The sequence below is a fragment of the Nomascus leucogenys genome, chromosome 3 (genome assembly GCF_006542625.1).
Source record: "Nomascus leucogenys isolate Asia chromosome 3, Asia_NLE_v1, whole genome shotgun sequence".
NCBI lineage: Eukaryota > Metazoa > Chordata > Mammalia > Primates > Hylobatidae > Nomascus > Nomascus leucogenys.
Window position 1 is genome coordinate 69,712,125 of NC_044383.1, and position 16,169 is coordinate 69,728,293.

At 36.3% G+C, this 16,169-nt stretch overlaps 1 protein-coding gene across 2 annotated transcripts in view; it reads right to left on the reverse strand.

Annotated features, from left to right (window-relative positions):
- Positions 1–518: 518 nt before the first annotated feature.
- The window catches only part of LOC100584580 (zinc finger protein 626), a 30,885-nt gene continuing 15,234 nt past the window's right edge, over positions 519–16,169 (reverse strand). The window contains exons 3-5 of one of the 2 annotated variants that reach the window (XM_030809419.1): positions 15,850–15,945; positions 1,525–2,295; positions 519–1,070 (exon numbers count right to left, since the gene is read on the reverse strand). In XM_030809419.1, the coding sequence (XP_030665279.1) occupies positions 949–1,070; positions 1,525–2,295; positions 15,850–15,945 (989 nt within the window). In that variant the 3' untranslated portion in view covers positions 519–948. Of the gene's footprint in view, positions 1,071–1,524; positions 2,296–15,241; positions 15,619–15,849; positions 15,946–16,169 lie in introns of those variants that run through there. The other variant, XM_003279987.4, reaches the window with a different exon arrangement.

Consider the following 16,169-nt stretch of genomic DNA (forward strand, 5'->3'; position numbering starts at 1 on the left):
TGCTTTTATTAACTATGAACCTTCTTACATTGAGTAAGATGTGAGTAGGCATTAATGGGTTTTCCATATTCTTTATATTTGTACAATTTTTCTCAAGGATAATAGTTTTCCTGTGAAATAAGATGTACGCATTGATTAAAAGTTTTGCCACATTCTTCATGCTTGTAGGAATTTTGCCAGTATGAATTATCTTACTATCAAATATGGCAACAATATAAAGGCTGTTTCACATTTTATATATTTCTAGGGTTTCACACTAGTATAAATTTTTTATGTATAGAAAAGTTGGAGGTGTTGCTAAAAGCACTGTCACATCTTTCAGGTTTGTAGAGCTCCTCTTCAGCATGAATTATCACCATGTCTCTTAAGAATTAAGAACTTGTGGCCAGGCATGGCAGCTCATGCCTGTAATTGCGACACTTTAGGAGACTGAGGTGGGTGGATCATGTGAGGTCAGGAGTTGGATACCAGCCTGACAAACATGGTGTAACCTTGTCTCTACTAAAAATACAAAAGTTAGTTGCGCATGGGGGTGGGCACCTGTAATCCCCCTTACTTGGGAGGTTGAGGCAGGAGAATGGATTGAACCCAGAAGGTGGAGGTTGCAGGGAGCCGAGATTGTACTATTGCACACCAGCCTCGGTGACAAGAGTTGAAACTCCATCTAAAAAAAAAAAAAGACAGAACTTGTTATATGCTTTGTCACATTCTTCACACTTCTAGGGTTTCTTTCCAGTATGAATTATGTGTAATAAAGGTTGAGAAGTTCCTTAAAAAATTTGTCACATTCTTTATATTTGTAGGGTTTATATTCCATATCAATTCTTAGTTAGAAATTGAGGGCTGGTTAAAAGATTTTCCATATTCATCACATTCACATGGTTTCTCTTCAGTATGAATTATCTTATGTGTAGTAAGGTGTGAGGATAGGTGAAAAGCTTTGCCACATTATTCACATCTGTAGGGTTTCTCTCCAGTATGAAATCTCTTATGTGTAGTAAGTTTAGAGGAGTGCTTAAAGGCTTTGCCACATTCTTCACATCTGTAGGGTTTTTTTCCAGTATGAATTTTTTTAGTGTTAGAAATGCTTATTTCGCATTTTACATTGTAGATTTTCCAGTTATTTATGTGTAAGGCATGAGGACCGCCTGAAGGCTTTGCCACATTCTTCACATTTGTAGAATTTCTCTGCAGTATGAATTATCTTATGTGTAGTAAGGATTGAGGACTGGTTGAAGGCTTTGCCACATTCTCCACATTTGTAGGGTTTCTCTCCAGTGTGAATTTTCTTATGTTGTAAGTTAGAGGTACTTAAAGCTTTGCCATTCTTCACATTTGTAGGTTTCTTCCAGTATGATTTCTTATGTGTGTAAGTCTGAGACCGCTTGAAGGCTTTGCCACATTCTTCACATTTCTAGGGTTTCTCTCCAGTATGAATTCTCTTATGTGTAGTAAGGGTAGAGGAGTACTTAAAGGCTTTGCCACATTCTTCACATTTGTATGGTTTCTCTTCAGTATGAATTCTCTTATGTGTAGTAAGGTTAGAGGAGTACTTAAAAGCTTTGCCACATTCTTCACATTTGTAGGGTTTCTCTCCAGTATGAATTATCTTATGTGTAGTAAGGGTTGAGGACCGGTTGAAGGCTTTGCCACATTCTTCACATTTGTAGGGTTTCTTTTCTGTATGAATTATCTCATGTTTACTAAGAGTTGAGGATGACATAAAGGCTTTGCCACATTTATCACACTTGTATGGTTTCTCTCCAGTATGATTCCTCTTATGTGTAGTAAGAGTGGAGGAGTGCTTAAAGGCTTTGCCACATTCTTCACATTTGTAGGGTTTCTCTCCAGTATGAATTTTCTTATGTCTAGTAAGGCTACAAGAGTGGTTAAAGGCTTTGCCACATTCTTCACATTTGTAGAGTTTCCCTCCAGTATGAATTTTCTTATGTGTAGTAAGAGTTGAGAACTGCTTAACAGCTTTGCCACATTCTATATATTTGACAGGTTTTTTCCCAGTATATCCTCTCTTTTGTCGGTTTGAATTTGAAAATTGATGTAAGACTTTCACATATTTATCACATTGACATATTTTTCTCAGGGTAGTTTTCAAACATTGGTTAAGTTCATTATAACCTTCTTTGTGCACCTTACACTCATCCACACTTTCACATCCTTTTTTTAACTGTAAATTGCCATGTTCACATTTTTCATATCTTCTCAGTACCACTTTTTGGAAAGAATCTTTTATGCTCTGCTCTGGCCAAAGGTCTTGGGCAAAATGAGAACACATTACTGAAAGAAACAATAAAAACACATTACTTCAATTGCTAGACTCAGATAAATATAAATAAATATATGTAGTTTGTATAGTTTTATACAAACTACATAATAAAGATGACACAGGAAAATACCACAAGCTGTAATTTCTTCCTGGACATATGAATTTAACAAAAACATACTGACCAAAATATGTTTGTAAAAAATTTATAAATAAGTTGTGAAGGGCCCCAGGTGAGCACAATGAAAATGGCCAAATAGAATAGAAAAGTCTGTTACACTTATACACAACACAGCTGGTTTTGCTCTCCAGTATAACATCGTGCCTTTAAAAGTAAATTGTCGACCAGTTGGGGTGACTCATGCCTGTAGTCCCAGCACGTTGGGAGGCTGACGTGGGTGGATCAGAAGGTCAACAGTTCAAGACCAGCTTGGCAAAGATGATGAAATTCAATCTGTACTAAAATTACAAAAAATTAGCTGGGTGTGGTGATGGGGCACCTGTAATCCCAACTACTCAGGAGGCTGAGGCAGAGAATTGCTTGAACCTGGGAGGTGGAGGTTACAGTGAGCTGAGATTCCCAGAATCTCTAGTTAAGACAATTGATTTCAGACTATGCCAGGACACAGCTATATTATAATGATTGTAACAGGTAGCATTTTGTTAATGTAAAAATCTCAAAGATTATAATAAATAGAAAATATTAGAGAAACATGACCCCATCAAAAAGTTATAAAATTTTCAAAAGCAACCATAAAATGTATATAAAGTAATTTAAAAAATTCCCAATAAGTTGTACAGGTCAAGCTTGGTGGCTCATTCCTGGAATCCCAACACACTAGGAGGCCAAGGTGGGAAAACAACATTAGGTCAGAGTTTGAGACCAGCCTGGCCAACATGGTGAAACCCTGTATCTACTAAAAATACAAAAACTAGCTGGGCACGGTGGCATGTGCCTGTAATCCCAGCTACTTGGGAGGCTGACACACAACACAAGAATTGCTTGAAACTGGGAGGGGATGGTTGCAGTGAGTGAATATTGTACCACTGCACTCCAGACTGGGTGACAGAGCAGGACTGTCTCAAAAATAAAATAAGCTGGGCACAATGGCTCATGCCTGTAATCCCAGCAACTTAGGAGGCCAAGGTGGCCTTCTAATTTGTGGTCAGGAGTCCAAAATTAGCCTGGCTGACATGGTAAAAACCTGTCTCTGCTAAAAATACAAAAAATTAGCCGGGAATGCTGGCAGCCACCTGTAACCCCAGCTACTTGGGAGACAGAGGCAGGAGAATTGCTTGAACTCAGGAGACAGAGGTAGCTATGAGCTGAGATGATGCCACTGCACTCCAGAGCCTGGGTGACAGAAAAAGACTCCATCTCAGAAAAACTAAATAAATAAATTAATTAATTAATTTGAATAACATTAGGTAAGTGAAACAGACAGGTACTGAAGATAAAAATGAGGATAATAGGCCGGGCGTGGTGGCTCACGCCTGTAATCCCAGCACTTTGGGAGGCCGAGGCGGGTGGATCACGAGGTCAGGAGATCGAGATGGTCCTGGCTAACATGGTGAAACCCCGTCTCTACTAAAAATACAAAAAATTAGCCGGGCGTGGTTGCAGGCACCTGTAGTCCCAGCTACTTGGGAGGCTGAGGCAGGAGAATGGCCTGAACCCAGCAAGCGGAGCTTGCAGTGAGCCGAGATCGCGCCACTGCACTGCAGCTTGGGCGACAGAGCGAGACTCCATCTCAAAAAAAAAAAAAGAAAAAAATGAGGATAATAATAAGAAATATTGAAATAGCAAAAAACAAAAATTGTGGATATAAAAAATTCAAAAAATAACTGAAAAATTTCTTAAAAGGAAAAATGATGTAAACATGAAAAAGCTGAAGAAACAAACTAGGATACATACAAAGATATTTATAACAAACACACATACAAGCAAAACTTCAAAAATCATAGATGAGAATTTTAGGAGCTGTAATGTAGGCAGATGTAATGATGAAGAATTTTTGTATTCAACTGAAGTTTATTTTTTACCACAATCAAATATATTGTTGGATCTTTTAGAGGTTTTATGTAATCCCCCAAGGTACCGCTAAGGAAATATTTGTATGGATACACAAAAGAAAATTTAAAAAATCCTGAAGGCATACCAATACAAAAATCAAAAAAACACAAAAACCACAGAAAGAGAAAAGGAGAGACAAAGATATAAGAATCAAATAAAATAATTAATAAAATAACAGTAAGTTTTTCTCTTTCAGAAAACCATTTAAATATATATATATATAATTATCTTTCCAATCAAGAGGTATACTTTCAATAAACAGGTTTATTAAAAAATTTTAAAAATCAAGAGTCAACTTGCCTTTCTACAGGAGTCAGTTGAGATCTAATGACAAAAAGACTGAAAGTGGCAAGACAGAAGTAGAAATTTCATGTAAATATTAACAAAACGAGAGGAGAAGGGGTCAAAATAATATTACACAAGCTACAAGTTAAGTTAAAAACTGTCATACTTTATAAAATGTATTTAAGTCAAAACTTCAAAAAGACAAAGAAGAACATTAGATTCATTCACTGGGAACTTATTACAAATTTGTATATACATGTGTGTATTTGTGTGTGTGTGTCTCATATTGGGGTTTCAGCTATATAAAGCAAATACTAACAAAACTGAATAAACACAAAGAGAGCAATATAATTATAGTAGGATATTTCAATACTCCACTTTCTGTAATAAAATAAGAGAGAATATTAGTAAGGAAACAGAAGACTAGAAGGCAGTAAAAAACGATTATTTCTAATGAAGGTATAGAGAACACTCCTCAACAACATCAGGATACACAGCCTTCTCAATAGCTCATACAGCATTCTCCTATATAGACCACAAGTTAGGCCAAAAACGAAGCCTTAACACATTTTTTAAAACTGAAATTTTATAGATCACTTTCTATGATAAAAATGGAATTAGAGTATAAAACAATAATATAAATAATTGATAAATTTAAAAATATTTAGAAATGATACAACACAGTATTAAGCATGCACTTGTTGAAATAACTGGGCTGAGTGCGGTGGCTCAGGCCTGTAATCCCAGCACTTTGGGAGGCCGAGGTGGGTGAATTTAACTCCATCTCAAAAACAAACAATCGAAAAAGGAGTAATATTGTGAAGATGTCTATACTGTTCAATTTAATCTATAGAATTAATGCACTATTTTTCAAATTTCTCATTGCACTTTTGAATAAAAACAGCAAATCCAAAAGTATATGGAATCTAAAGAGATAATAAAGTACTCAATAATCTTCAAGGAATAATGTTGGAGGCATTACAATTTCTGATTTCTAAACACATCAAAAAGCTACAGAATTAAAACAATTTGGTATGAGTATAAAAGTGAAAAAGCAGAACAATAAAACAGAATGCAGCACATACGTTAGCTTTCACATAATTATTGCAGCATTGTTACTGAAAGCCAATAGGTTAAAGCAATACAAATTTCTGTCACCAAATCATTCAGTAGATAGAAAAATACTGGAATCTCATTCAGTTTTCAAATAGCAGAAAATAGTCTAACTATTAAGATAAATATTGATGACATTATGCAAAATAAAATGAGCCAGCCAGAAAAAGACAGAGATTATATGCGATATGTAAAGCAGTTACACTCGTAGAAAGAGAAAACAGAGTGGTGTCTGAAAAGTGCCACGAAATTGGACGAATCGGTAGTTGTTTAATGTGAAGTGAGATTTAGTTTTGCAAGATAAAAACATTCTAGTGATGTTGCACAACAATGTCAATATAATTAATATGACCAAACTGAATATTTAGAAATATATACTTGTCACTCTAACTCTCAGGCAAAACTGCAGTGGCATTATCTCAGCTCACTGCAACCTCCACCTCCTGGGTTTAAGTGATTCTCCTGCCTCAGCCTTCTCAGTAGCTGGAATTACAGGTGAGCGCCACCACACCTGGCTAATTTTTTGTATTTTAGTAGAGACAGGGTTTCACCATGTTGGCCAGGATGGTCTCAATCTTCTGACACCATGATCCACCCACCTCGGCCTTTGAAAGTGATGGGATTACAGGCATAAGCCACCGTGCCCAGCCTAGAAAATTTTATTGTTAATTTTGTTATGTGTTTTTGACACATAACACATATGTAAAAATAAATAATACCTAAAAGAGATAGAGAGTAATTATTGTTTTTAAATTATCTTCAAATCCAAAAGTGTTTCTCTGACACAAAATTAATATAGATTCACAAATAAATAGATGTTGAAATTGGGAAAGATTTTATGACTACTCACCTAGACAGGATTAAAAAACTGTTACAGGCCAGGCGAAGTGGCTCATGCCTGTAATCCCAGCACTTCGGGAGGCCGAGGCAGGCAGACACCTGAGGTCAGGAGTTTGAGACCAACCTGACCAAAATGGTAAAACCCTGTCTCTACTAAAAGTACAAAATTAGCCAGGTGTGGTGGCACATGTCTGTAATCCCAGCTACTCAGGAGGCTGAGGTAGGAGAATGGCATGAACCCAGAAGTTGGAGGTTTCAGTGAGCTGAGATCCCACCATTGTACTGCAGCCTGCATAACAACAGTGAAATTCCCTATCAAAAAAACCAAAACCAAAAACAAAAACCTGTTACACCAAACCTACACAACAAACATACAAGTGACACAAAGCTACAGGGATAATATTGATACAGGCAAAGAAACACAGAAACAATTATATTGGCAATAGATACATGGCTTTTTCATATTTAATTTTGCTCTTCACTGTCTTAAATTGTACAGAGTTAAATATTGTTACATACAATTATAATATAAACTAAAAAATATAGTTATATACAATTATAATATAAACTAAAAAATCAACACATAATTAACTGATGTGATGTGACAGTCCCAAAAATATATAACACAAAATATTAAATTACAAAAAAATTAAAACATGGGATGTAAAACAAGTAGATCAATGTATTCATGAAAGGAATCTTAGAATATAAGGTAAAGTAATACAGAGGTTACTTGAAGATTTAAAAAAAAAAAGCTGAGACCTTCCCAAATTTTGATGTAACAACAACAAAAACTTCTAACCAGTAATACTCGATTCAAAATTATTTTACTTCAAAAAGAATATAAAAATAAAGACTTTCCAAAATAAAAGTTGAGACTGTTCATCACCATTAGCACAGTCCTACAAGATACAATATACGGGGTTGTGCGCCGTGGCTCACGCCTGTAATTCCAACACTTTGGGAGGCCAAGGCAGGTGGACTGTCTGAGGTCAGGAGTTCAAGACCAGCCTGAATAACACGGTGAAACACCATCTGTACTAAAAGTGCAAAAATTATTTGGGCATGGTGGTGCATTCCTGTTGTCCCAGCTACTGAGCAGGACAAGGCAGGAGAATTTCTTGAATCAAGGAGGCGGAGGTTGCAATGAGCCAAAATCATGCCATGGTACTCCAGCCTGTGTGACAGAGGAAGACCCCATCTCAAAAAAAAAAAAAAAAAAAAAAAGTCCAGGTGCAATGGTGCTCACTGCACTCCATCCTGGGCCATAGAGTGAGACTCAGTCTCAAAAAACAAAATCAAAATGATTATTCATAAAACCTTTAAAGTTCTTTTATAGAATATAAAAAACAATATGTAAATGTGCATAAACCAGCTGGGTGCAGTGGCTCATGCCTGTAATCCCAGTGCTTTGGAAGGCCAAGGGGGGAATCACAAGGCCAGGACTTCGAGATCAGCCTGGCCAACATGGTGAAACCCTGTCTCTACTAAAAATACAAAAAGTAGCCAGGCATAGTGGTGCACACCTGTAATCCCAGCTACACGGGAGGCTGAGGCAGGAGATCACTTTGTACCTGGGAGATGGAGGCTGCAGTGAGCCGAGATTGTGCCATTGCATTCCTGCCTGGACAACAGAGTGAGACTCTGTCTCAAAAAAAAAAAAAAAAAAAAAAAAAAAAAAAAAAAATTCTGCCTTAATTTGTTAATATACCATATAAAATAATTTTTTTTTTTTTTTTTTTTGAGACGGAGTCTCACTCTGTCGCCCAGGCTGGAGTGCAGTGGCGCAATCTCGGCTCACTGCAAGCTCCGCCTCCCAGGTTCATGCCATTCTCCTGCCTCAGCCTCTCCGAGTAGCTGGGACTATAGGCGCCCGCCACCACGCCCGGCTAATTTTTTGTATTTTTTAGTAGAGATGGGGTTTCACCGTGGTCTCGATCTCCTGACCTCGTGATCCGCCCGCCTCGGCCTCCCAAAGTGAGGGGATTACAAGCGTGAGCCACCGTGCCCGGCCAAAATAATTTTAATATCAATAAAACACTGGAAAATGTAGAGACATAGTTTTTGTATTAAATTGAAGTTGTTATAAAATTATAACATATTGTTTTAACTTTAAGATGTATGTAATCTCCAGCTTTCAAGATGATTACAAAGATAATATTTATAGAAAGTATGCAAAAGAAAATAAAAAATAATGCATGCCAGTACAAAATTAAATAAAAATTAAGAAAGTAAAACAGGAAATGAGAAAAATAAAACTACTAGAAACACATAAAACAATAATAATATAACTGGAAATAACAACTTCATTTCTTTAAGCAATCATTTTAAATATAAATTAATTAAACTACTTAATAAAATAAAATGTAATCTTAGGACTTTGGAAGGCCAACGTAGGCTGATCACTTGATCCCAGGAGTTCAAGACCAGCCTGGGCAACATGGCAAAACTCTGTCTCTACAAAAAATACAAAAGAGCTATCTGGGTGTGATGGCACACACTAGTGACCCAGCTACTTGAGAGGCTAAAATGAGAGGATAATCTGAGTTTGGGAGGTCTGGATAGCAGTGAGACATGCAAATCAGCCTGGTTGACAGAGTGAGGCCCTATTTCAAAAATAAATGAGGCCAGGCGTGGTGGCTCATTCCTGTAATCCCAGCACTTTGGGAGGCCGAAATGGGCAGATCATCTGAATTCAGGAGTTCAAGACCAGCCTGGCCAACATGGTGAAACCCTGTCTTTACTAAAAATATAAAAAAATTAGCTGGGCATGGTGGTGGGCGCCTGTAATCCCAGCTACTCTGGAGGCTGAGGCAGGAGAATTGCTTAAACCCAGGAGGCAGAGGTTGCAGTGAACTGAGATTGCACCATTGCACTCCAGCCTGGGCAACAAGAGCAAAACTGCATGTCTAAATAAATAAATAAATAAATAAATAAAATTATATAAAGAAAAAGAAATAGAAAGCCTGAGTGGTTTTTTAAAAAAGCAATCAGTATGCTGCCTATGAGAGACTCATTTTAGCATTCGGTCAAATAGGCTGAAGTAACAGAATGGAAAAAACGTATATTCCATGAAAATAGTCACCACAGTTGAGTAGGGTAGTCATAATTAGACATAATATGCTTTAAATCATGTACTACTATAAGACAAAGACTGATATTATATTATGACAAAGTGAGTGGATGTACCAGAAATCTATAACTATAATATTTATCTTTCTATATGTATATGTGTATATAACATCAGGGCTCCAAAATACATAAAGCAAATATTCACAAAAGTGAAGCAAGACATACACAGCAACATAATCATTGTAGACTTCAAGACCCCATTTGCAATAAATGGAAAATTCAGATAAAAAAAAAGAAACAGAAAACTTAGAAAACATTATAGACTATGTTAATTATTTTGCCAATAGAGGAATAATTGAGAGTATGTTATTTATAACGAAAAGGGGTTTATTTGGCTCACAGTTTGGCAGACTGTATAAGAAGTGTGTGTCAACATCTGCTTCTGGTGAGGATCTCAGGAAACTTAAAATCATGGTGAAAAATAAAGAGTAACTGGATGTATTATACGGTAAGAGACAGAGCAAGTATGAGGTGAAGGAGTCAGGTTCTTTTAAGGAACCTACTCTCATTTGAATTAATAGAGTGTAAACCTTTTGGTTACCAAGAAAATGTACCAGCCATTCATGAGAAATTTGCCCCTGTGACCCAAACATGTCCCACCAGGTCCTACATCCAACATTAAGGATTTATACTGCAGTGTGAGGTTTGGAGAACATGGATATCCAAACCATATTATAGACCAACTAGGCTTCACAGATGCATACAAAACTCTCCAGTCAAAACCAAGATAATACAAAATATTCTTATTTGCATCTGGTGTATTCTGTTAGGACACAGAGCAAGTTTTATTAAATTCAAAAATACTGATTGGGTGTCATGGCTGTTGTCTATAATCCTAACACTTTGGGAGATTAAGGTAAGAGGATCCATTGGTGCCAAAAGTTTAAGACCAGCCTGGGCAACGTAGTCAGATCCGAACACTACAAACAAACCAACCATTAAACCGACATGTAGTGCATATCTGTAGTCCTAGCTACTCAGAAAGCTGAGGTAAAAGGATCACTTGAGCCCAGGAGGCTGAGGCTACACAGAGCCAAAATTATGCCACTGCACTCCACACGAGGTGACAGTAAGATCTTATCTCAAAACAACAAAAACAATCATTTAAAAAAGACTACACACTGTGTGTTTTCTAACAAAAACTAAATGAAACTAGGAATTAAAAGCAAAAGTCAAACTGGCAAATTCAAAACAGTGTATATGAAACACACTCTTCAACATATTCTTGCTCAGGGGTCAAAAAATTTCATTTTCCACAAAATGTCAATAAAATCTAGAGTTAAAAGCTACAAAACATAAACAATGTGATACTGACACAAAGATAAACAGATGAAAGAACAGAATGGAGAGCTCAGAAATGAACCCTTCTGTGTATGATGAAATGATCTTCCACAAAGTTGCCATGAGTACAAAATGGAGAAAAATAATCTCTTCAAAAAATCATGTTGAAAAGTGAATATCAACACCGATAAAGTTGGATTATTTCCTTGAATGTTACAAAAATATATTTTTAATAAAATACTTAGACATAAAATAACTAACAAATCTTTTAGAAAAAAATACGGGTAAAAGACAAGACATTGGTTTGGCACCATTTTCTTAGGTACAAAATTAAATGCCTGAGCAACAAATGAAACAGAAAAGTTTACACTAGACTTCAAAATTTCTGCATATTAGAAAAAATTCAAGAGTAACAACATCCCTTAGAAAATGGGTAAAACATTTGCATATTACATGTGAAAGAAATTAATATTCAAAATATATAAACAACCCTTAAAACTAAACAACAAAGTTGAATAACTTGATTTAGAAATGGACAACGAAATTTTTATTAGAAAAGTACACAAATGAAAAAAAGCATTTGAAAGGACACAGAAAATTACTAGTTTATAGAGAAATGAAAAAAAAAACACAATGACAAACAAAATCACCTCATACACATTAGAATGGCCACTATAAATTTTTTTTAAAAACACCAAATCTGTTGATGATGCAATAAAAATGAAACCTAAGTTGAATGTTGGTGGATAACAAAGGTGCAGTCATTATTTTAAAAAGTTATAAATGTTTTTCATTTATAAATCTATATCCAAAATATGTAAAAAAAGCCAGGCACAGTGGCTCAAGCCTGTAATCCTAGCAATTTGGGAGGCCAAGGTGGGGGCAGATCACCTGAGGCCAGGAGTTTGAGACCAGGCTGGCCCTGTCTCTACTAAAAATACAAAAAATTAGCTGGGCATGGTGGTGGGCGCCTAAAATCCCAGTTACTTGGGAGGCTGAAGCAGGAGAATCGCTTGAACCCAGGAGGCAGAGATTGCAGTTAGATGAGATCGCACCACTGCACTCCAGCGTGGGCGACAGAGTGAGACTCCATCTCAAAAAAAAAAAAAAAAAAAAAAAAAAAGCAACACAGGACCTGGAAGACTATCTTCATGACTACTCACTTAGACAAGATAAAACTACCATCAAAAGTCAGCTAAGAATATAAGATAAGCCATAACTAAAACTGGGGTCATATTTACAGATAAACACACACACACATATGTAATCTGATTGTGATAGACACGTGCGATTTATCTCTTAAACCTCAAATGGACTTAAAGTGTACAAACAGAATTGCAAATTCTCTAAAATTTTAATACGTAAGTAAAACTAATAGGCACAATAAACTGATGTTAAGAAACCTACACTGAGGCCAGGCACAGTGGCTCAGGACTATAATTCCAGCACTTTGGAAGGCCGAGGTGGGCGGACCACGAGGTCAGGAGTTTGAGATTAGCCTGAGCAATATGGTGAAACACCATCTCGAATAATAATGCAAGAATTAGCCGGGGGTGGTGGCGTGCCTGTAGTCCCAGCTACTTGGGAGGCTGAGGCAGAAGAAGGGCTTGAACTTGGAAGGCGGAGGTTGCAGTGAGCTGAGATCGCGCCAGTGCACTTTAGCCTGGGCAACAGAGCGAAACTTCCTCTCAAAACAACAACAACAACAAACAACAACAAACAAAAAAGCTACATTGAAGAAACATGCTAATACAGAACTTCAAACAAAAAGACAAATGTTTACTCATAAAATCTGGTGTAACACATAGAAGTATCATTACGAAAATTTGTCAGGCCAGGCGCAGTGGCTCATGCCTGTAGTCTCGCACTTTGGGAGGCTGAGGTGGGCGGATCACCTGAGGTCAGGTCAACCAGTCTGTCAACGTGATGAAACCGGATCTCTACTAAAAATTACCAGGCATAGTGGCACATGCCTGTAATCCCAGCTACTTGGGAGGCTGGGGCATGAGAATTGCTTGAACCCGGAAGGTGAAGGTTGCAGTGAGCCAAGATCGCACCACTGCACTCCAGCCTGGATGAGAGAGGGTAACTCCTTCTCAAAAAAAAAAAAAAAAAAAAAAAAAAAAAAAAAAATTGTTGAAGTAACTGCAATCTTTAACTAGTATTATGTACTCATCATATACAGGTATTTTTGAATCATTGGCATGCACTGTGTAGCAGTAAAATTTTGAGAATATGCAGTATCATTACAAATAGATTCTAATGAGAAACTTTTAATAAATTAGCATTTAAAGGAAACTGGAGTTTCTTTTTATGTTTTAAATATATGCTATTCTTACACAAAACGAAACTGCTGTATTCTAACTTTAGAAGCAAAGAATAGCCTTACATTGTTAAACACAGAAAAAAATATATATATTTTGCAGAATAGGGTTAGACTCTCTGATATGTAAAACAAATAGTAGGAAATAAACTATTATTATTTATATACAAGGTGAAGAAAGTAGATGAAAATTCCATAATTTTATAACTACTTATAACTAGTAACTATTTATATTTATATTTAGTAACTGTAACTATTTAGTAACTATTTTCATAAATATGGAGTGCTTACTAATTATCTAATTTACTTTTGGCATACCATGCAAATTCTAGCATATTATCCTAAATAACTGAATCTAAAATTACAAATTTGAAATAGAATATAGAAAGAAAAAATGTATAAGGAGAGTGACATTAGTAAGATGAAAATAAAAGTGCTCTATTTTCATATCCCCTTATAGCAAAAAAAGTCAGCCATCCCTGACCAAAAATGACTTTATGAGAGAACCAGGCATTATGGTTCACACCTGTAATGACAGCTACATGGTACATTACTGTTGGAGAGAAATGCTTCAGGCCAGGATTTTGAGACCAGCCTCGGTTATGTAGCAAGAGGCCATCTCCAACATAAGTGCCTCTAAGAGAGATTTGAGATCCAGGGATGCAGCTGTGAAACACTGTTAAGGTTTAAGTTTGAGAAGTGTTCTATTCAGAAGGCAGGCCCTCATTCAGGTGGGAAATTACAGGACCCCTGTTCTTGGCTACAGACCAGGATAGGGTTCACCCAACTTGGTCCCAGTGAGAATTCTGAACTTACTCTGTAACAAGCACAAACTCCTCCCAAGCCACAGTCTGGGAGAGGTCCTGCTATTCCAGAGACCTGGAGGAAGGCATCTATTTACAGCCATGTGGGCGGGCCGGCATACCTTGGCCTTTACCATCGTCCCTGAAACAGTTCACTGACTCAGTTTCAGTTACATGAGCCACAGTTTATGGTCAGTTCTGCCTATATAGAAACCCACACAGTTACCTGAGGAAATGCTCTCTGGTACTCACTGAAAGCCACACTCATCCACATCCTGATTTAAGCCCCAGCATATGCAGACCTGACTGCAAAAACACGCCCTAGTGTCTGCCCTACAGAGCAAAGTCCTGAAGGATATGCAGTCTGTCCAAAAATAAAATGGGAATTACAACTACCCAAGTCCCTGTAACAAGTCAACTGAAGGTGAACCCTAGTGCAGACCCAGCAGCCTTGTGACCAAGCTACAACCCCTCTTCACTACAAATTCAGAGGGCATCTCATCACCCTAATGGCCCAATAAAAGAAAATCTTTACAATCTAAAATTAGTTTATGAAAACTTGAAGGTGTCTGCAACATCAAATTCAAACACCAATACGAAACTATATTGTGCCCATTTTCAATGCTTCTATTTTAATGTAGCACTGGAAGTATGGGCAGAAGAATTAGTCAAAGAAATAAATAAATCCATTGAAATTTAAAAATAAGTAAAATGCTGCTATTTGTAGATCATACAATCTTATATTTAAAAAACCATAAACAGTACATTAAAACCTCTCTAAACTAATAAATACACTCAGTAAATTAGCAAAATATAAAATTAACATACAAGTATATCTATGGTTTCATACACTTAAACTATCTGATAAAATAGAGGAAGAAAAAAAATTTTATTGACTATACCTTAAATAATAAATTTCTGAGGAAAGTATTAACCAAGGAGGTAAAAAATCTTTACAATAAAAAAGGAAAAATTAGAAAAGATACAAATAAATTTTAAAATATTTTGTCTATGAACTGAAAAAATGAGTATTACTGAAGTGCCATATTATCCAAAGTAATCTATAGATTCCATAAACTTCCTATTAAAATTGCAGTGGTACTATTTTCACAGTAATGGAAAATACAATTCAAAAATTTACATGAAACTAAAATAAACTTTGAATAGCCAAAGCAATCATGAGGAAAAATAACAAAGCGGAAGGACGTCATACTTATAATTTCAAACTATATATTTCAAGACTAGATAGTAATAAAAACAGAATGGACTGTGCAGGAAAATGAACAAAAAAAAATTCAACAGAAACTATTATTCTCAGACATTTCAGATCTGATGCAAAAAGAGAACTTTGAGAGTAATTTTAGTTTCTCAAAATCATGCAGACATTTGTGCGACCCAAAAATTATGGAAAAGCAGCCAGATTGTGCAGTCTCTTATATGTCATGAAGAGGACTTTGGCTCTCACTGTGAACTTGAAGGAAGCTCACTGAAAGAAAAGGAAAATCCTTAGAGAATTTAAAAGCATAAGGCGGAAGATGCCCCTTTGTAAGCAAAATTAAAAAAGAAAAACCAAACAAACAAACAAAAAAACAGCTGCCCAAGAACGATTTCCTTTGGAACACAGCTCCCCAAATCACACTTTAGGGACTAGCTTTCTCTTTGACCTTGGGACCCCTTATCTGTGTCATCTGTTGTATTCATTTTCACTCACACCTACCTGGGGGTTTGGCAATCATCTCATTTCTCTTCATAGTCAAAGGTTTTTTTCCTTGCTCCAGACAGGTGATCAGGTCTGGCTTAGAAACAGTAATACCTGTTTTATTAAAAATAAATAACATAAATCTTGCTTATATTCTCCAACTACAAGCTATTAATGTGCTCAGCATGGAGGATGTGATAAAATATTCTAGTAAATTAATACAAAAATACTAAGTTGTAACAAATTTCTAAATAATTAGAAAATACTTTCAATTTGTAGGGTTCTTAATTTTACTACCAGGTACTACTGAATCAAAAATTGGGGGTGGCAATTAGATT